The 20389-nt window shown below is 48.0% G+C and overlaps 1 protein-coding gene across 1 annotated transcript in view; it reads right to left on the minus strand.

Moving 5' to 3' along the window:
- ANAPC1 (anaphase promoting complex subunit 1) overlaps positions 1 to 18211 on the minus strand; it is a 32198-nt gene extending 13987 nt beyond the window's left edge. The window contains exons 1-24 of the mRNA XM_014895151.2: positions 17877 to 18211; positions 17055 to 17216; positions 16859 to 16910; positions 16199 to 16308; positions 15926 to 16008; positions 15193 to 15266; positions 14824 to 14969; positions 13996 to 14216; positions 13226 to 13435; positions 12845 to 12940; positions 12496 to 12586; positions 12341 to 12406; positions 12062 to 12199; positions 11588 to 11728; positions 11292 to 11352; positions 10805 to 10992; positions 10316 to 10390; positions 9910 to 10175; positions 9607 to 9698; positions 9179 to 9327; positions 8115 to 8193; positions 7999 to 8035; positions 7838 to 7908; positions 7532 to 7710 (exon numbers count right to left, since the gene is read on the minus strand). Coding sequence (XP_014750637.1) covers positions 7532 to 7710; positions 7838 to 7908; positions 7999 to 8035; positions 8115 to 8193; positions 9179 to 9327; positions 9607 to 9698; positions 9910 to 10175; positions 10316 to 10390; positions 10805 to 10992; positions 11292 to 11352; positions 11588 to 11728; positions 12062 to 12199; positions 12341 to 12406; positions 12496 to 12586; positions 12845 to 12940; positions 13226 to 13435; positions 13996 to 14216; positions 14824 to 14969; positions 15193 to 15266; positions 15926 to 16008; positions 16199 to 16308; positions 16859 to 16910; positions 17055 to 17216; positions 17877 to 18089 — 3000 coding nt within the window. The 5' untranslated portion in view covers positions 18090 to 18211. The remainder of the gene's footprint in view (positions 1 to 7531; positions 7711 to 7837; positions 7909 to 7998; positions 8036 to 8114; positions 8194 to 9178; positions 9328 to 9606; positions 9699 to 9909; positions 10176 to 10315; positions 10391 to 10804; positions 10993 to 11291; positions 11353 to 11587; positions 11729 to 12061; positions 12200 to 12340; positions 12407 to 12495; positions 12587 to 12844; positions 12941 to 13225; positions 13436 to 13995; positions 14217 to 14823; positions 14970 to 15192; positions 15267 to 15925; positions 16009 to 16198; positions 16309 to 16858; positions 16911 to 17054; positions 17217 to 17876) is intronic.
- Between the last annotated feature and the right edge of the window lie 2178 nt (positions 18212 to 20389).

The raw sequence follows: 20389 nt of genomic DNA on the forward strand, positions 1-20389 counted from the left end.
ATAAAACAGGAAAGAAATAAATCCTTTGGAAACTTTGTAGATAAGGCTGCTACTGCTATTGAAAAGGCAGGAGTTCCAGAGTATATGAGAGGGGCGCAGGTTTTCTTAGTTAATGTACTAAAAGAATTAGGCTTAGGGCTGCAAAAACAAGCCGAGTCCACACAGTCACAGGTGTTAGCCGCTCTTGCTCCGCTCCGTGCTTCTACGGCGGCCCCAGCCACATCAAACAACCACCAGCCTCCCTCGGCGCGCTGCTACAGATGCGGGTGGATGCGGCGCAGCCCGACAGGCGCCGCCGATCAGCCCCCGGCGGCCGCCGCCATATTGGCCCCGGTCACAAGTAGCCGCCGTAGCATCAGCGCCATCTCCTGTCTGCAACCAGTCACAACAGGGAGCCTGAGACTCAACCTAACAGCCGCAGTAAAAACATCTTTGATGACAGCTCGCTCCGTCAAAGTCCCAACTGGAGTTTATGGCCCGATAAATATCAAAGGACAAGCTTTTGAAGGACTAATAGTGGAACGCTCATCAAGCTCCATTTTAGGACTGTTTGTACTACCAGGTGTCATTGATGCAGACTACACTGGGGAAATACAAATAATAGTCTATACTCCTTTTCCTCCTCTAACAATTGAGGCAAATCAGCGTATTGCTCAATTTATTCCACTTCCACAGTTAAGCCGGGGTGTTCAACCACAAACACAAACTCCGCGCAGGGACCAAGGTTTTGGGTCCTCTGGTGTTGCTCTGCTCACAATGGATCTCAATACTAGACCTAAAAAGGAGGTGAAGTTCACCTATGCAGGACGTACAATAAAAATGATGGGACTTTTAGACACTGGAGCAGATACCAGCATTGTTTCTCCAGAAAAATGGCCTTGTGATTGGCCATCATTACAAACCACAGATACCGTGACGGGCGTTGGAGGGTTTACCCTCGCAAAGAAAACGCCCCCAATAAGGGTTACTATAGATGGGCAGGACTTGGTAACTGTGTTATCAGTAGTTGCGTTACCGCCCATGGTACATTGTCTAATTGGAAGGGACATTTTAGCTCAGCTTGGGGTCGTTCTATCCAACGAGCACCCTTTGGGGTAATTGCCATTGCTTGGACTTTCCCAATCCCAATCACCTGGACTACCAATGAACCGGTAATGGTTAAGCAATGGCCTCTAAAAAGGGAAAGTCTAATACAAGCACATCAACTCGTGAAAGAACAATTTCAACAAGGACATTTAAAACTTTCCACAAGCCCATGGAACACGCCAATTTTTGTGATTAAAAAGAAATCAGGGAAATATCGTCTTCTACATGATTTAAGAGCAGTAAATGATCAAATGGAAGCAATGGGAGCATTACAACCGGGACTTCCCAATCCAGCCATGCTCCCACAACATTGGCCTCTTTTAATTATTGATTTAAAGGACTGCTTTTTTACTATAGCCTTACACCCCCAGGATACAAAAAGATTTGCATTTACCCTACCGGCAATTAACAGGGGGGAACCTGACAAAAGATATGAATGGACTGTTCTTCCACAAGGCATGAAAAACTCACCTACTTTGTGCCAATTATATGTTGATGCGGCCTTGCAACCCCTAAGACTAAAATGGCCTGACACAATTATTTACCATTACATGGACGACATCCTATTCGCCCAGAAAACAGCATTTACAAATATTCAAATGCAAGAAATTCGAAACACCTTAGCAAAAGCATCTCTCATGATAGCTCCAGAAAAGATACAGCAATCTACACCATGGAAGTATCTGGGATGGACTATTACAAATCAAATCGTACGGCCGCAAAAACTTCAAATTGCTACAAAGATCACCAATCTAAACGAAGCACAACGCTTACTAGGAGATCTACAGTGGCTCAAACCAATTGTTGGGATACCCAACTCTCTGCTAGAGTCCCTCAGGCCAATGCTCAAGGGGACCGATCCAACCACACCTGTAACCATGACACCACAACAAAAAGACGCTCTCAATGGCATTATTCGCTGCGTCAATGAAGGATTTGTCTCCCGCCGAGATGTATCATTACCTATAGACCTCACCATTTGGAATACTCCTGATCATCTACTTGGAGCACTTACACAAACACAAAAGAAAACGGGGGAGATACAGGTACTAGAGTGGATAACTCCACCTTTACAAGCAAAAAGGACAATCAGTACAAAAATCGAACAAGTAGCTACCTTGATTCGTAAGGGTCGGGTAAGGATTCTGGAAATCACCGGAACAGGTCCGACCGCAATCCACCTACCCATGAAAAAGGAGGATTTAGATTGGTACCTCCTCAACTCTGAGGACTTACAAACGGCTTTGCTAGAAGTTGGAGCAGCAGTCAACACAGGACCGCTGACACCACGTCATCTTCAGTGGTTAGGAAATTGGGACTGGGTATCAAAGCCAACACGATCGGAACAACCGATAGCAGGTGCCATCACAGCATTCACGGATGCCGGAAAGAAATCGAGGAGGGCAGCCATCACCTGGAAAGAAGGCCCTCGATGGAAAAAGCAGATAATAGACGCTGATCCAGAGGACAGTTTACAAACATTGGAACTGCTTGCTGTTGTGTGGGCACTTAGTGAACTGCAAGGGCCTTTGAATGTGGTCACTGATTCATTTTATGTTGCAGGAGTAGCACAGAGAATTGAGGACGCCTCTGTGAAAGAGGTGCAAAACAAAAGACTCTATGAACTCTTGCTGCAGCTAAAGCGAGCAGTAGGAGCAAGGTTTAAGCCTTATTGTATCATACACATCAGAAGCCACAAGTGGGATGTAGGCTTGGGTGAAGGCAATGCCAGGGCAGATAGATTGGTTATGAATGTAGCAGATGATAGGGGGATTGAGGCAAGAGAGTCACACACACGATTTCACCAGAATGCTAAGGGATTGGTGCGTGAGTTCAAAATAGGCATACAAGAAGCTAAGGCAATAGTGAGAGCCTGCCCCACCTGCAGTCATCATAATAGCGGGGTGGGTCTTGGGTGTGGGGTAAATCCTCGGGGTCTAGAAAGTAATGAAATTTGGCAAATGGACGTTACACATGTAGCAGAATTTGGTAGGCTCAAATATGTGCACGTCACAATAGACACCTACAGCAAGTACATTTGGGCTACCGCACAAACAGGAGAAAAGGCAATCCATGTAATAAGGCACCTAACAAGTTGCTTTGCAGTCATGGGAATGCCTAAGGAAATAAAGACCGACAATGGACCAGCCTATGTCGGCAAGAAAGTAAGCCAGTTCATGAGACTCTGGGGAATCAAACACATCACAGGAGTACCACACTCACCCACAGGACAAGCCATAGTAGAAAGAGCCAATGGGACACTCAAACAGTATCTACTCAAGCACAAATCCATAGATGATCCACAAGAAAGGTTAGCTAAGGTTCTTTATGTTATGAATTTTTTGTGTGTGTTTGGGGAAGAGTCAGAGCCGCCTGCAATTAGGCATAGAGGGAAAAGGGAAGGTAACAAGGCAGAAAGCGAAAAAGCGTGGGTAAAGTATCGGGATCCAAAGACAGGGATATGGAATGGCCCTGCTGAAGTAATATACTGGGGCAGAGGTTATGTTTGTGTTTCTACTCCCACAGGAACAGTTTGGGTCCCTGCTAGGTGGGTGAAACCTATCCTAAATGAGCGAGTTGGTGAAAAGATTCCTGAGGACACCATTAGCTCCAGACGACCGAGAGCGGATACAACAGAAGTTGACGGTGACCTTACGGCCCTATTTACAAAAACTAGCACCATATAAACGCGCTGTCCGCAAGGCACTGCAACGGCCGCCACCGAACTAGGTGGAGTGGATCGAGTATCACACCTACCACGCCTACCTGGAAGAACAACGCCTTAACGGTCGCCCTTGTTGCGCGTGTGGGAAAGCGTGGTGTGAAGCTTGGGTGGCTTTAAAGTGTGGGGGCTGTGGGGACTGCTCATGGGTAAGACAAAAAGCAGTATATAAATTGTGGTGCCAAGAGTGTCAAAGGGAAGACCAAAGACGCTCAAGCTGGGGTGCAGCATTAGAGAGGGAAGCAGGAGTACCATTTGTACAGGTCCCGAGTGTATATGAAGCACCAGAACAGCTTATGTTAGCTTGGGCCCGGTGGGAAATAACTAATTGGCTCTGGAGGCAAAAAATCACTGCAAAATCTTGCATTGTTGCTACCCGATGCATGACTAAAGTGCCATATCTACCTTTCCCTCGGGTAGGACCAGTTAAGCCAGGTACCGATCCTGAAGAGGTATTAGACCAGTGCATAGAAAAGGTAAAGCAGTGGCACATAGCAGCAGACAATCCAAAGTACAGGAGGAAGAAGTCACGTAAGCAGCAAACATGATACTCATCATATTGCTTACGCTTACTAGCTTTGCTTGCACAAATGCTTTTCCAATGGAACACACACCTAGAGAAAATGTATGGGTAACATTTGCTAACATAACAAAGCAAGAATCAATCTGCTTAAGCTTGGGGGGAGCACAGAATCCTTTCAAAACTTGTCTTGTAGGATTGCCAGTTTGGAAACCAAGAGAGTTTGCAGGATATCTTAATAATAGCAACCTACCTACAAAAGAGGATAACGATTTGCTGCAGGGTTGTACTTTCCCTAGTAGTAATCCCTCACAACATGATGGATGCTGGCAATGTGAATTTGTCCTAGCTTTAGGCAAAACCTTAGCCTCCCCTCCAGAAGAGATTGACCTCTTCGGAAGCACTAATGCATCAATAGGAAAAAATGCAGGAGGATGGTTTAGTTTTATGCCCCTAGAAGACAAAAACTTTGCCACCCTTAATTCGGCTCTTAGTAATCTACCAACAATTCATACTCAACTCTACTCCAAATGTAACGGTAGGTACATCACAAAGGCAAGAGCACTACCCCCAGGAATATTTTTAATTTGTGGGGATCGTGCCTGGAATGGTATTCCAGTGAGGCCACAAGGGGGACCCTGCTATCTAGGGAAATTAACCATGTTTCACCCCAATGTAACTACTCTCATGCAACTTGCGAGCAATGCAAATAGAACAAAACGCAGTTTACATGATCTTGACTGCACCGGCATAGGGCAACCACACTTTTGGAGTGACTTTAGACAGGTAGCAACTGCTGTACTCCTCCCTCACGCAACAGCCAGGAAAGCTATGGCCCTAGCCGAACAGTTAGGGTGCTGGGCAAAAGATGAATTTAACACCACCTCTCAGGTGTTAGATATGATGGCCAGGGATGTCTCAAGTGTTAACCATGCAGTACTGCAAAACAGAGCAGCCATCGATTTTCTACTTCTAGCGCAGGGACACGGTTGTGAGGAATTTGAGGGAATGTGCTGCATGAATTTGTCTGACCACTCTAAATCCATTCACAAAAAGATACGAGACATACAAAACAAACTACATGATCTAAAGGAGCAAGATGGTTGGGACATTGATGAATGGCTAAAAAGCCTGGGCCTTGGAGGATGGATTCGGACCATCATTAAGTATGCTATCATGATCTTAGGCGTATTCTTATGTTTAACTCTGTTGCTTCCTTGCTTAATAACTTGCTTACAGAATTTCATCCAAAAAACTGTTAGCGAGGCTTGGCATACTAATCTTCTCGCTCAAAAAGAAAACGGGGGAAGTGTAGAGAGCCTGGTGCAGGAATGGCTAGAAGAGAGAGGCCATAGTCAGATCAATTTAGTCAGGCTGACAAAGCAGGCCTCAGCCTCAAGGGCATAGCAAGAGGGAAAGCACGTAGACTTGTGATAAGATGAACAAAGACAGACTGTAAAAGAAGAACTAGAAGGACTCTGTTAGCCATGAAATTGCAAAAGTGTAGCTATAAACTTAGCCGATCAGCATAGTGACGCATATGGCAAGGCAACCAATGATGAGCTTAGCTTTTGCAATATGCATGAGTTAATTAAGCACTGTATTTAATCGCCACTCTAATTATCAATAAACGAGACTTCGCAGATGACCGAATTGGTGTCCGTGTCTCCCTTCTCCGACATTAGCCCAGCTCGTGATTATCCCAGTTTGTGATCAGCCCAACCAGAGCTGCTGCTCTGCAGATTCTGCTCCAAACCCTCCATTATTTTTCAAAGTATCAATGTTTTCTCACATCAATTTGAATTCCCTCCACAACCACTTTGGAAAAGTAAAATAGCTCATTAAAACAAACAGACTGCACAGGAGAAAAATCACAAAATTCCTCACTATCAGACAACTTGGGGTTCACCACAGCACCAGGATGGTTTTGGAACTTCCACACATGAGGAGAGAAGTACCAAAGCTCTCTTGGAAAACCCTTTTTCGATGCAAGGTTAAAAAAATGCTTTTCTAAGACCCTGCTCTCCTGTTTGTTCACATCACACCAATCTTCCTGTGGTTCTCTGGGAACACATGGCCCCAGAAAGGCGAGTAAATGAAGAGCTGGTGAATGAGACCCAATTTCTTCTGGTAAATCCACGCTCAATCTCAACACTCAGCTGCACCACCCAGAGCTGCAGCGTCCGTTCTGAAACAGGAAACTCCACCCTGCCCTCCTGAGAAATGACAAACAATTTGGGGTTTGAAGCTCACTCTGGCCTTTTAAGGTCACATCAATTCGAGGCATTGTTATAAAGTCAGTGATAAAATCAAATTTATCATCATTTTTGACGATTTGTGAGGGTTTCAGTTGGGCACAGCTTCCACCGGCAGCAAACAAAAAGGATTTTTCATGTGGTGGCAGGTGGGGCTTGACCTGGCCTTAATTAAGCTTTCTGCCTAATTAATTACAGTTTTGATATTCACTTAGTTACAAAGCCTTTGTTGTAGAAAACTGGAATAATTTTAATATCCCTTCCAAAGCTGAGACAGCAAAAAAGGATCTTGACCAAGATGGGCTTGAGATTCCAAGCCCCAATTCCTGACTTTGGAAAAGGCTCCACTCTTTTGCCATGAAGGGGTTTTATGTCAGCCTTAAGAAGACCTTTGGCTTCCAACAAAGGACATTTCAGTGAGATGCAATTCCTTGGGATGCTGGTGATTGCCACCATCAGAAGAAAACGTGGAAGAGAAAAACACCCCAGTTTGGTTTTTTTAATAGTTTTGCCTCAGGATACAAATAACTAAAACTACTTTTTGGGGGGGGACAAAAAGAGAAATATGGCAAGAGTATTTCCAAATCCAGCTCTTCTGGTGGAAAGGAGGATGCTGGCCATGCCAGCCATTGACAAATACCCACTTGCTTCTCCTTCTGCCATGGTTTGATGGCAAAGCCTCTGGAGAAAGCACCAAAGGATGGGAAGAGGAGCAATCCAACAGCTCGGGAGGCAAGTCTTTCTTCTGAATTTAAAAAGGTGATTTGAGTTTTCCCAGCTATCCATGATTATCCATCCCTGCTGCATGTTGGCTGTCACACCAAAACCTTTGTACACATAAAGCCACCATTTTGTCGCCCTCAATTTGGGAATTAAGCTGGAAATTCCCGAGCTGGGTGCTCTGCCCAAACCCCTGGGACTGGGAAATCCCTTTGTGGCCATACTCACGGATTTTCCCTTCTGCAGGCTCCCTTCCCAGGCCTGTTTGGACAAATCCTGGCGGCCGATGAGGAGGCAAACGGCTTCGGGCCAGTCCGAGGCCGGCTGCTCCCGGCACTGGTAGATGGCATCTCGGATGGGAAGGGCCACGCCAAAGGGAAGAGATTCCAGATCCCTCAAGGTGAAACCTTAAAATGAAAAAGGGGAAAAAAAAAAACCTCAAACAGGTAAGTGTTATTATCAATCCCAGACAAAGAGTGTTTCCCTGTTATCCAAGCACGTGGTTATTTGGGAAGGTTGTTGTTCCGTTCTTACCAACACTGGTCATCCAAAGGACCAATTTTTCAGCCAGGCTGGAAACAGAAGTGCTGGATTTGAAACTGCACCTGGAAAATTAAGGAGAAGCCAATAAAAGCCCATCCAGAAGTCAGCAGGAAGTCACCAACTCAACAGAACAACACCAAAAGCCTCCATACCGTTTGTCATCCTGCTCCATCTGCTGCTTCCGTTGGCCTAGGAAAGACAAGGCTGTGTTAATTCCGTGTTTTCCAAGCTCCAGGCACTCCCAGGATGGAATCCAAAGCATCCCTACCTGATGTGATCTTGTATAAATAATGGGAGGCTTCGTTCAGCACAGCACTCTCGTCCCCAAGGATATACAGGGCCACGCTCTGGAGGGGAGAGACACCCAAAAAAAGTCGTTTTGGGGCTGATATTCCTTTGCTTCCCAGAAAAAAAACAGGCAGGAAATAACTGGAATGCAACTTCAGAAGCGAGGCAGGTGCATTGTGAGGAAAAGGAGACCGAAACAACTGAACAACACCACACTTTAAAGCTTTAAATTTTGGGGGGAAAAAAATCCACCCTGAAACAATGCACTGAATTTTTCCTCAATGCTCCAGAGATAAAAGATAAATATCCTCCCCATGGAAAAACACATTCCCAGTTATCCTTCTTGCATTTCCCACATTCCATTCCTCCTGCAGGACACACACATTGTTTGTAGACACACTTTTCCACTTGGTTTCCTCCACATTTTGGATATTTTGTGAAGGTTCCAAATGAAAAGCTGCTGGGTCCAGCCAGCAAAATCCAAGGGATCAGACACTCTATTTTGACATTTCCTGGGAAAAAAAATCACATCCAGGTAAGATGATCTTGTGGGCTTTATAAAGATCTTTCAACCTCGAGCTCTGCTGCAAGGGCAGATTATGCAGGGAGAGGAGGAAAACAGATCCTGGCTCTTTTCTCCTCAGGCTTGACACCTCTGCTCCCAGTTGGAAGGGTTTTCCCACCCATGATTAAGGAAGTGATGCTGACCAGGAGATACCATCAGCACTCACAGGACTAAATGTTGGTGTTGGGGCATGTCTGAGGAGAAAACTGGGGAATTCTCATTCCCAAAATAGAGGTAACTCCAAGTTGCATTGTGACTTTGCACAAAACACAATAAAAACACAGAAGTGGTGAAGCTGCTCAGCTCCAATACATCCTTCCCACCTGGAAAACGAGTACATGAATCCCTCTGTTATTTCACCCTCCTTTAGGGATTTTTCCCTGCCAGGAAATTCAGCAGTTGGAGCAAACCCTGCCCACAGGGCGGTGCTTGGACAGACCAAGGCACATTCCCTGTATTCCCTGTCCCCCAGTACTCACCAGTACCACCAGTTTGCTCCTTTCACAGATCCCTGGTAAGTAGGGATAAGGCTGCACTCCCTCTCCCTTCAGGCAGGAACTCAGCCACTGGAAGATACTTGGAGGCTCAGCAGAAAAAAAGGAGGGATGGAGCATGAAACCTGTTTGGACTTGAGATGAACAGCAAGCACCATGAGCTCAGGGAAAAGGCACAAAGAATTCCTCACCATTCCCAATTCCTCCAGTATTTCCTTCAACAACAAAATTTCAGCATTTCCCCCCCGCAAAATGTTACAGATCCCTCCTGTCAGATGGGATTTTATGGCAGGAATGAGAACTCAAGTCAACTATTTAAGGAATAAGCAGGGAATAACCCTCCAGAATGAGGGGAATGTTAAAACCAAAGGGAATATCCAAATATCACGGAATAGCTAAAGGCTTAAACTCACCCTGGTCGATTATGCAGGTCTGCCTGGAGGTTTTGACAAGGGCTGGGTAGTCCCTGTAGTAATAATCCATGTAAGCTTCCAGTTTTAAATCCCTGGAATGAGATAGAAGGGAGTCACAGACTGGGAAAAAAAACATTCCAACATCCTGGATGCCACCTTTGAGCAGCTGCTGCTACTGGGGAAGAATCTGGAGCCATGGAACAAATAGGAAAGGTTATAAAAATTCCTTTCCTTCGAATGCAGGGCAGGTTTGCTCCAATTTGGGCAACCCCACCAAAAGAAATTATTTTCCAGTGGGAATACCTGGCCAGCTGAACCAGGAGAACCACGAGGGAGCGAAGTCCTTCTCCCATCAGACTGTTGAGTTTGAGCTCCTCGTAGATGAGGTGGAGAACAAAGAAGATGGCAGGAATGTGGGAGAAAAGGAGGGTGGAGGAATCCAAACTGAGGCTCTGGGAAAAGTCATCCTTGGAAGCTGAGACTTCCAGAGGGTCCAGGCGCAGAGCTTTGGCAACGGGATGAGACTCGAAATTCCTGTGGTAGTCAGAGCTCAGGAGATATTCCCAGTCCTAGAGCAAAGAAACAGGGGAGAAAGACAGAGGATCCACGGTGAACATCATTTCCACAAAGGTAATTCCAAAGCACTGTTACGAAGGAATTTTTTTCCCTAAAAAACAATCCAAATATAACTGCAGGAATCATTTCTTACCTCATCTGACCCAGCTTCTGATGGCCTTGCCTTCTTTGGAGCAATGACTGGGGAGAGTGATCCTTCAAAATCAAGCTGCAACAAATAAAAGAAAAAGAAATAAAAATAGAAGAAATAAAGAGAAAAAGAAAATTAAATAGAAGCAGTTCAGGAATTAAATTCCCAAGGTTTCCTGGGCTAATCACAACATCTGAACCCAAACCAAGTAGGACATGATGTGGCTTGAGGTACTTCTGGATTTGCTGGACAAACCCCAGAAATCCAAAATTCTCTTTAAGGAACAATAATCTGAGTTGTGACCTGTGTTTAAACTCAGAATCAATTCAATATGGATGAGATGAACCAAATTTAATGCAGCAGTGTCAGCTGTGAGCTGGAGTCAAATCTGCACTGTTTGTTTTTAATAACAGGCACCTTGCAAATGTATCTCGTGATAAACACAGAGTAAAACAGGCCCGAGAATCACAAGGGAAGAACGAATTTGCTCACATTCCGTGTCCAGCAGAGCCTCTCAGTGTTGTAACCCATCATGTTCATGAGACAGGTGACAAATAAATTCCACTCTGAGTGGTAGCTGGGCCCTCCCGGGGCGTTGTAGGCGTTGTACCACTTCACCAACATCTGCACAGCTGTTTCCTTGGGCAGGATGGCTTTCACCCCCTGCAGGCATCTTTTCACTGTTGGAAAAGGAGGAAATCACCCATCAGCTCTGCTTTCCTGGGATTTGCTTCATCAGTGGTGGAAATTTTCACAGGTTTCCCTTGTTGGACCTGCTTTTAACTCTAAATAAAGCCACACAACTCCAACAGCTCTTCCCCGAGTTGAGCACGAATCCTCCAATTTGGAACAAAAATTAGGAAAAATACTCCTTTTTTTTTTTTTTCTGTTGCTCATTGCTGAAACAGGCCATGTCTGAACTGGCATCCCAGCCCTTCCCCAAGCAGAGCAAAAGCCACCCAAAGCTTTGGAATCCTACCTAACTCCGAGGTGGCGATTTCAGGAATGCTGATCCGAACCATGGTGTTATTGCTGAGCTCCTGGAAAACCCAACAAAAGTGGAGATAAATCAGGAAATGCATCAAGTGCAGGCAGAGTCCTTTTCTATCAACTCAGAACTCCCTAGTGGGTGAAGATATTCCCAAATCCTGGCTTTTGTTGCATTAAGACGTGGAATGCAGGCGCCAGCTCTGTGAAACACTGGAAATCTTGGGATGGTCTTGAAATAACCTTTGCTACCAAAAGTGTTGCCCCAAATGACAGGGAAATACCTACTAAAGTTACTCTGTTGTGGACAGGATCCCTCAGAGCTTGGATGAAAGTCCCAAGCTGCTGGAAAGTGCAGTCCTCGACGTAGGGGGAGTCGTGGAGCTTGGAAGAATCCCTTAATTCTGGAACTGGTGACAAAAGCACGCTCTGGAAAGTGGGAAAAATGAGCCCATTTTAGAGTTCAGATGGAACTGGAATTCAGAACTGAAGTGGATCTGAGCAAAGAACAGCTAAAATAGTTGGGTTTAAAGTACCAACAAGAATCTTGGGAACAACTATAAATCTTTCCAATCCCTGCCTTGGAAGTTTTATGGCAAACAGAAATAAATAAACAGGGCAGCACCACGAAAATCTTCTTTAAACACAGTTTATTCAGAGGATTTACAGAAAAAAGAGGGGAAGGTTCAACTCCGAAAGACACCTTGGAAGATAAAAAACCACCAATCATTACAACAAAAGGAATATTTCCTTGTTTCTTACCTCTTCCAGGGGCCCCAGGTGCTTATTCAACGGCTTGGCTGGAGTGCTGACACTATCCAAGGGAGTGCTTGGCCGAGGCATTGGGTTGGACATTGTCAGGGACGGAGCAGGAAGCCCAGGAATAAAAACCTTTCCCACCTTTTTGGTGGAAAGGGGAAACCAAAGAAAGTTAAGTTTTTCTATGAAAATAGCCCTCACAAAAAAAAAAAATTATGTAATTGTCATGGATGCTTCAGAACTGCCTGCACATAAATTAGGGATGGGAAAGGTGTCGCTTACCCGAACCACTCCAGAATAAAGCACCAGATTCCCACTGCCTTCCAGAACCAGCAGAGTGTCAATTCCCTGGAATAATCAGGCAGCACATTCAGCTACTTGTGTTTAATTAAGGAGGCACCAGCTGGATGGAAAGGACATTCCACAGGTAACAATACCTCCACTGGAGAGGCGTCCTTTGCTGGAATATTGGTGACAGATCCAAAGATCAGCTGTGATTTATCGTTGCTCTCTTGGAATTTTACACACCTAGGAATTAGAGAAAACAACAGGAACCATAAAAGGCTTGTCCTGGCTGCTGTTACAGAAAGAAAACACGAAATTCCAACAGTGCAGAACATTTTTTTTTGGCGAGTTTTGTGGCTCTTTCTTCCTTCTTCTCCCTGCTCTACCCAAAAGAAATCCACGTATTTTTAATTTTCCAGTTAATTAAAACCCCTGATGCACTTCCAGCTGGGAATTTCTGGAGTGCCTCTCCTGGTTCACCTGTCCCCAAGGAATGCTCACCTGAGCTGGAGCTGGGATTCCACTAAAAAGCACAGGAATTTCTGCCCACAAAGGTCGGTGGAAATAAACACTTTGGATGCCTGGGAATTCTTCTCTCTGGAAAAGTGACACAAGGACCAGGTTAGAACCTGCTTTGCTTTGGAGACTTCATGAAACCATTCAGGAAGCCTGAATGGAGAGGGAAAACTGCTCCAAGTGCTCAGTTCTCTGCAAGAGAGCCAGGTGCTTAGGGAGCATCACTTCCCAAAAAAAAAAATCAGGAAGTGCAAGTCCATGAATTGACTCCAAGATGGCTCCAACTGCAGAAAAAAACACTCAGATAATCTGTGATTTCACTTGAATTCCTCCTTCCCAACTCTCATCCCAAGAAAAGCACCTGACCTCATGCTTGGCACTGTTTCTGTCCACAGGTGGTCGATGCAGAGCTCGGGAACGATGGGCTCCGTCTCCGGCACGAGGAAGGAGTCGTTGGAAACGGAATTTGGGGAGTGGGTGACGCTGGGTCTCCTCGGGGACTGGGCACTGCTGGAGAAGTTGAACCTCTGCACTCCAGAGAAGGAATGGACTCCCAGGGCTGGGGAATGGGAGCGGCTGCAGGCAGAGACAGGATATGGATGAGAAGGGGATCTCCAAAATCACAGGAAAGTCAGACATTGATGTGGCCGAACGGTGGATCTTCAAAATCAGGGAGAATCCCAGGGAGCTCATCCACTGACTGTCAAACTCGACCCAACCCTAAACCCTAAACCAGGAACTAGCTCACTGTTGATTTCCTTCAGTTTTCCAGCACAGGAAGACAATTCTCTAATTGTTTTCCAGGCACCTCTGTCTGAATCCAACAGATGAGATTCCAAAAAGATTTCAGACGGTCCATTCCATCAAAAATCCCTCCCAACCTCTTCCCTCTAATATCTTTAAGAAGCCAGCCCAAAACACTCCTGCATGACAGGATGCTTGATCCAGGACAGAGCAGCCTCCTTGGCTGTGGCACAGGCATTATCCTCCTGTGCTATTGGGATAAAGGCATTCCAAGGGAAATCCAGGTGCTGCAACACAAGAGGCACCTGAGTCTTGGCTGGAAAGACAGAAAGCAAAACATGCCCACGGCATTCCATAGCTGCCATCCTTTGGGATTTGCTGTGGGTGCCCACCTCAAAGCAGCCATGTTGGAGATGGTGGGAGAGCGGGATTGCAGGTTGGGAGAGGAGCTGGATCTGCTTTGGCTGTGGATGGACGAGTAGTTCTGGAAAGGGGAGCCTCCAGGGGAGTCTCCTTTGGAGAGGCTCCGGAGATGAGCAGTCAGGGAGCTGCTGGTGGCCATGTGCTGGGGGGTGCCACCCTGCTCGGGGAATTTCAGCACCAGGCTCTGCTCCTGGAAGGAAAACCAGTGGCATGTGGGAAAGGAGAGCCAGGGAAGAGGCTTTTCCAACACCTTTTCCCATCAGTTATGTGTTACAAAGCCATGCTCAGCCTATGGAGTTAAATCCCACCAACCCTGCTCTTCCACTCCCACAGAAACTGCTCCAATGGTTTTCATAAAATCACAGGATGTGGCTGGAAAAGACCTTAACACCTTGCCACTTCCACCCCCGGCCATGAGAACACCTTCTCCTATCTCAGGTTGCTCCAAGCACCATCCAACCTGGAACATTTCCAGGGATGGAGTGGCCACAGATTCTCTGGGAAACTCTGCCAGGGTCTCACAACCCTCACTTTTTTCACTTCCCACTTTTCTTAAACCTTCTGGTACAATGCATGGAATAACATGCTAATAATATAATCCATGACCATCACCACCACACGATCTCCCTGCTCCAGGCAAATCCATGGAAAAAAACTTCTTAAAAACCCAAAGAACCAGCCCCACCGAACATCTTACTCTTCTAAATGAAACAAATCCCAAACCCCAGGCGTCCCTAACACAGGGAAATGCACAGAGCTGTTTTCCCAGGGATCTTTGCTCCCCGGGGAATGTGTACCTCTGGCTTGACTCTCCTGAGGGCCCAGACCGTGTGTAAGCTCTGCACAGTGTCGTAGGTCATCACAATGGAAGGGTCAGCGCTGAGGAACACGATCCTCAGCGTGTGGTCAGCCACGTACTGCACCCGGGACGATCCAAACACCCCTGGAAAACAGGCATGCATTCCAAAGGGGCAGCTCCACGACAACACTGGGAGCATTTCCCACACTCTGGGTTCCTTCCCTGAGCAGCTTCCCTGCTCAATGCAGCCGCTCCAGCTGCATCCTTGGATGTGACTCTTCCCGAATCTTTTGGTACAGGGAAGGCTCCAGGGACACACGCTGGGATTTGCTGCCACCCTGAGGGACTCCAGGGACATCCAACGTACCTCCAGACTTCCAGACCAGAGGGGTGATCTCATCCAAGGGGTGCAGCATGCTGAACATGGTGGGCAAAGGCTCCCTAGGGAAAAGCCAGAGCAGTCAGAGCCTGGGATGTGGCAGCAGGGACACAGATTCCATCTCCAAAAGCTTGTTGGGTTGACTGAGTAGGATCAGCTTTTCAGGACCTTTATTCCTAATCCCAGCTCTTCCAAGGACTAGAGGATCCCAGGGGAGAACCCGAAAGAGTGGATTAAAGCTGCCCATCAGTGCATTGTCCAGCTGCTTCCTTAGGGATCCACAGAGGGATTCCACAGGGCCTGGGATCCTCAGCCAGCAGGGAATGGAATCCTGCAGCTGAGAGGAACTATCTCAATGACAATCCCTCAGCGACTCTCCCAGCTGTCCAAGACAACCTGGAATCAATTCCCAGGACAAAGCTTAATGGGATCAGGCTGGTGCTTCCCAGATCCTATTCCCAAGACCAGCACTCCCAAATAACCACCTGGGTTTTCAACACTCAGTTTTGAGTGTGCTCACTCAGAATCACTGGGATGGGATAAAATGATTGGAAGAGTCACATCAGTAAAATCCCAGACTAGTTTGGATTGGAAGGGACTTTAAAATTATTCCACTCCTTTTCCTGTCAGAAACGCAGGGATCTTTCACCACTGGCTCCCAACTCCTCCACTCCTAATTAGTTTATCCCACAGGAAACCACCCAAATCCCTGATCCCATACCTGGGTGGACTTGGAGGCACCTCATGGGAAGAACTGCTGCGCTCAAATAACAACCCATATTTAGTTGGCCAGACATTTGCAACCTATAAAAAAAATTACAGATTTATGGTGGGATTAAAAAAAAAAAATAAAAAAAATCAACCATGTGCTGTGTTGATTATGTTTGAGGGTTTTATAGGAAAATAAGATGTTCAGGCTTTTTATGCAGAGCAGGGGAATGTAAATGTGGACAAAAATGTTCCAGTTGTGGACAAAAAGCAAAGCAGAAGTTACCTGGAAAGGCAGAGCAGCGATGTAATCCTTCCCCTCCATGCTGTGCACGTTTATGCAGGAATTCTGCAAAATGCAGATACATTTCTCCACTATTTCCTCACTGCCTGAAACTGGGAGGGGAAAGGAAGAGAAAAAATAAAAAATAAACAGTGAGGCTTCTCTCTGTTTCAGACATCCCTTTTACACAAAAAGTAAATTCTGACATTTCAAGTCGTGGTGAATGAGCTCCAGGAGTGTGTCCAGAGAAGGGAATGGAGATGGGAAACAAGGACTGGCTAAGAAAGCTCAGCCTGGAGAGAAGGAGGCTCAGGGGGGACCTTCTGGCTCTGCACAACCCCCTGACAGGAGGGGACAGCCAGGTGGGGGTCAGGCTCTGCTTCCATGGAACAGGGACATGATGAGAGGAAACAGCCCCAAGCTGCACCAGGGGAGATTCAGGGTGGACATTGGGAAAACTTCCTCCCCAAAAGGGTGTCCAGCCCTGACACAGGCACTGGGCTATAAAAGCCACGTGGATGTGGCACTTGGGGATTTGTGGTGGCCTTGGCAACAGCTGGACTCAGCAGTCTCTGAGGGCTTTCCCAACCTAAACAATTCCATGATTCCAAGGGAGCTGAGCTCTGAGCACTTGCCCAGCAGCACAAGAAGCAGGACACTCACCATCAGCTTTTTCCAGTTTTTCCTGGGGGATAGTGAAGTCACACCACAAGGCCTGAAACCCGACAGAGCACCATTAATTCTCCACAACGAGCTGCTCCCACACCTCCCTGCGTTCCCTCAACCAACCCCACCCCAAAAACAGTGTCTGGAAAAGGGTCTGTGAATCCCTCAGTGCCCCTTTCCCCCATTTCCATGCCTGCAGGACGGGGCTGTCGACGGTGAATGCTTTGTACATGGCAGATGCCTGGCTCCTGCTGCCCTTGCTCCAGATGACCACGTTGCTGGCCACGTACAGCTCCTCGTCGTAGTCCACCTCCTCCCCAACATCGCTGATGCCCTTCCTCAGCTGCCAGCTTTCCTGGAAAACAGGGCTTCGTCAAGGAAAAAGCCACAAGATCCACTGAGTAGTTACAAGGTGCTGGCACAGAGAAGCTGGGGCTGCCCCATCCCTGGAAGTGTCCCAGGTTGGATGGGGCTTGGAGCAACCTGGGATAGTGGGAGGTGTCCCTGCCGGTGGCAGGGGGTGGGATGAGATGACTGGAATGAGATGATCCATAAGGTCCCTTCCAAGCCAAAGAAGCCTGGAATTCCACGGTAAAGGACAATCAGGATCCACATAGATTTATTTTGATGGAAGCCACGGAGGAATGGGTAAGGGAGGCCCTTTATAGAGTGAACCCCCTTGCTTCCCAGGCGTTCACCTGGTGAAGAGAAGCCTCCTTTAAAGAGACCTTAAAACCCCTTCCAGTGCCTAAAGGAGCTCCAAGAGAGCTGGAATGGGACTTGGACGCGGGTCTGGAGTGACAGGAACGGCTCCCATTGCCAGAGGGCAGGGTTAGATGGAATACTGGGAAGGAATTCTTCCCTCGAAGCAGGGGGAGGCCCTGGCACAGGCTGCCCCATCCCTGGAACTCATGACCAGGCTGGAGGAGCCTTGGAGCAACCAGCTCTGCTGGAAGCTGTCCCGGCCCACGGAACCCGATGCCCTGGAGCCCTGCCGGCTCAGGAAGGCTCGTACCCGGTGCCGGTCGTGGATGGTGACCTCTCGGAGGGAGCCCACGAGCCCCGCGGCGCCGTCGGAGGAGCAGAGCTCCGGCGCGGGCTGCAGCCGCCTCAGCTGCAGGCTCAGGGCGCTCGGGTGCCGCCGGCTCTGCTCGCGGCCCCGCGGCGCGAACTCCTGCAGGTCGCCGGCCGCAATCATCGTCGCCCTCTCGTCACAGTGGTCCGACATGGGGCCCCGATATCCACATTATTTCCGGGACGCTCCCGCGGGCACCGCGACGCGCGGGCGGCGGCGGCGGCGGCACCGGCGGCCCCTCATGCGGGCGCCGCCATCTTGGCGCTCCCTCCCGCCCCTGCCTCCCGCCCTGCCCCGCGCGCGCGCGCGCGCCCGCTCGCCATGGCCGCCATGGCCGCCCCGTGGTGGCGGAGCGCCGCGGTTCCCGGCGTGTTCCCGGGGGAATGCTGCGCCTCCCGGCGTATCCTGAAGGGAGACTTCCCCCCAAATGCCGTTTCGGTGCCGCGGAAAGGCCGAGCGGCGCGGTGGTTGGCGACTGGTGTCCTCCCGTGGCGAGTTCCTGTCGTGGATCAGCTTGGGGGTTGTGCTAGACTGGCTGTCTTTAAAGGGACGGAGAATAGGTTTAGATGGGATACTGGGAAGAAGTTCTTCCCTGTGAGGGCGGTGAGGCTCTGGAGGAGTTGGCCAGAGAAGCTGTGGCTGCCCCATCCCTGGAAGTGTTCCAGGCCAGGTTGGAGCAGCGTGGGATAGTGGAAGGTGTCCCAGCCCATGGCAAGGAACTGGATCGTGTTTAAGGTTCCTTCCCACCCAAATCGTGCCGGGATTCCATGACAAAGAACAAGCAGAATCCATGTAGAGTGATTTTTATGGAAGCCAGGGATGTGTAGGGGAGATTCAGAATGAACTCCCTTGTTCCCTAAACTTCTCAGGTGGGACGTGGATGGATCCAGTCCTGGGCTCAGTCTCCCTCAGAACTGGGAGTGTTCACCTGGGAAAGAGAATCCTCCAGGGAGATCTTAGAGCCTGAAGGGGCTCCGAAATAAAGGAAGCAAGAATTCTGTGCTGACGCTGTCATTTTTGTTGTTGTTGTTTTGTCTCCGTGAACTGGAACAAGGATGTTTGTCCCAGAAAAGCCCCGCCCTACTTCTGCATGGCCCGTTCTCCAGTCACATCTTGCTAATTTCCCTTGTTAATTTTTTAGTACCAAAAATCCCTGTCTGTTATTCCCAACAATCCCTGCTTGGGAATCCACGGCTGTCTGTGTTTGGGACATGGACATTAGCCCAGAGAAGCTGTGGCTGCCCCATGCCTGGGAGTGTCCCAGGCCAGCTTGGAGCACCCTGGGATAGTGGAAGTGTCCCTGCCTGTGCCAGGGGGTGAGACTGGATCATCTTTAAGGTCCCTTCCATCCCAAGCCATTCTGGAATTCTCTGATATGGTGTTTTAAGAAACTATTTTGTGGGACTGATGGGGTTGTACACCCCCGGGCATGTGTACAACCCTCTTGTCAACATTCCACGTGCTCGTGACACAGATTAGAATAAACCTGTGTGAGTCTGGGCTCTGCTGACTTATCCCAGCTAAAATCCTAGCTCCTGGCACACAGGAGGGGCTGCTCTGTCTGGAGTGGAGGGAGATTTTGTCATCCCTCCTGCATGGGAGTTAAGGTTGGGAAAGAACTTTCAGATCATTGAGTCCAACCATCAGCCATCACCACCACCATGTCCACCACTAAATCACGTCCTCGAGTGCCACAGCCACGTTTTTTTTTTAACAATTCCAGGGATGGTCGCTCCACCACTTCCCTGGGCAGCCTCTTGCAGTGCTTTACAACCCTTTCTGTCCTCATAGGATTTGTGCCCCATCCAGCCTGGCCTTGGACACTTCCAGGGATGAGACAGCCATAGGACAACGTGTGCCAGGGCCTCGTCACCCTCCCAGGGGAGGATTTAATCTCAATATCCCATCTAACCCTCCTCTAAAACCGGTATGGAGTACCTCGATGAGAATTGAAAGGGCAAATGATTTATTTTCAAGACATGAGTTTCACAATAATCAAAGAAGGGAGAAGCTGTGGATGAATCGAAAACATTCTTGAAACTGGGGTTTGGGGTTCTTTGGTTTAAGTTGGGACTTCTCAGAAAGGAGAAGCAGGATGGGAAAAGCCAATGTCCAACCTTTGCTTTTGCAAAATGATTTACAGAGTGGGAGAAGTTGTCCTGGGAAGAAGCAGCTGAGTCAAGGGACAGGATGTTCCTGGTAAAAGTGCCCAGAGCGGGCACAGCAAGAAAAAGGCGTTTTAGTGGCATCACAAAAAGTTCAGTTTTTCCCTGCAGATTGTTTGGGAGATGCATCCTGTGCCTGGGGTTTAGCACTGAGCACAAACGGGCCAGCTGCCCTCAGCTAAGGACGTGCTGCCAAAGGAGTTTGGTGTTTTGAAAGAATGGGAGCCCCTGCAAATCGGAATAAAAATAGGCCCAAAGAGGAAGCAGAAATAAAGGAACGATTTAGCA

Source organism: Sturnus vulgaris, chromosome 3, assembly GCF_052056855.1.
Source record: "Sturnus vulgaris isolate bStuVul1 chromosome 3, bStuVul1.hap1, whole genome shotgun sequence".
Classification (NCBI taxonomy): domain Eukaryota; kingdom Metazoa; phylum Chordata; class Aves; order Passeriformes; family Sturnidae; genus Sturnus; species Sturnus vulgaris.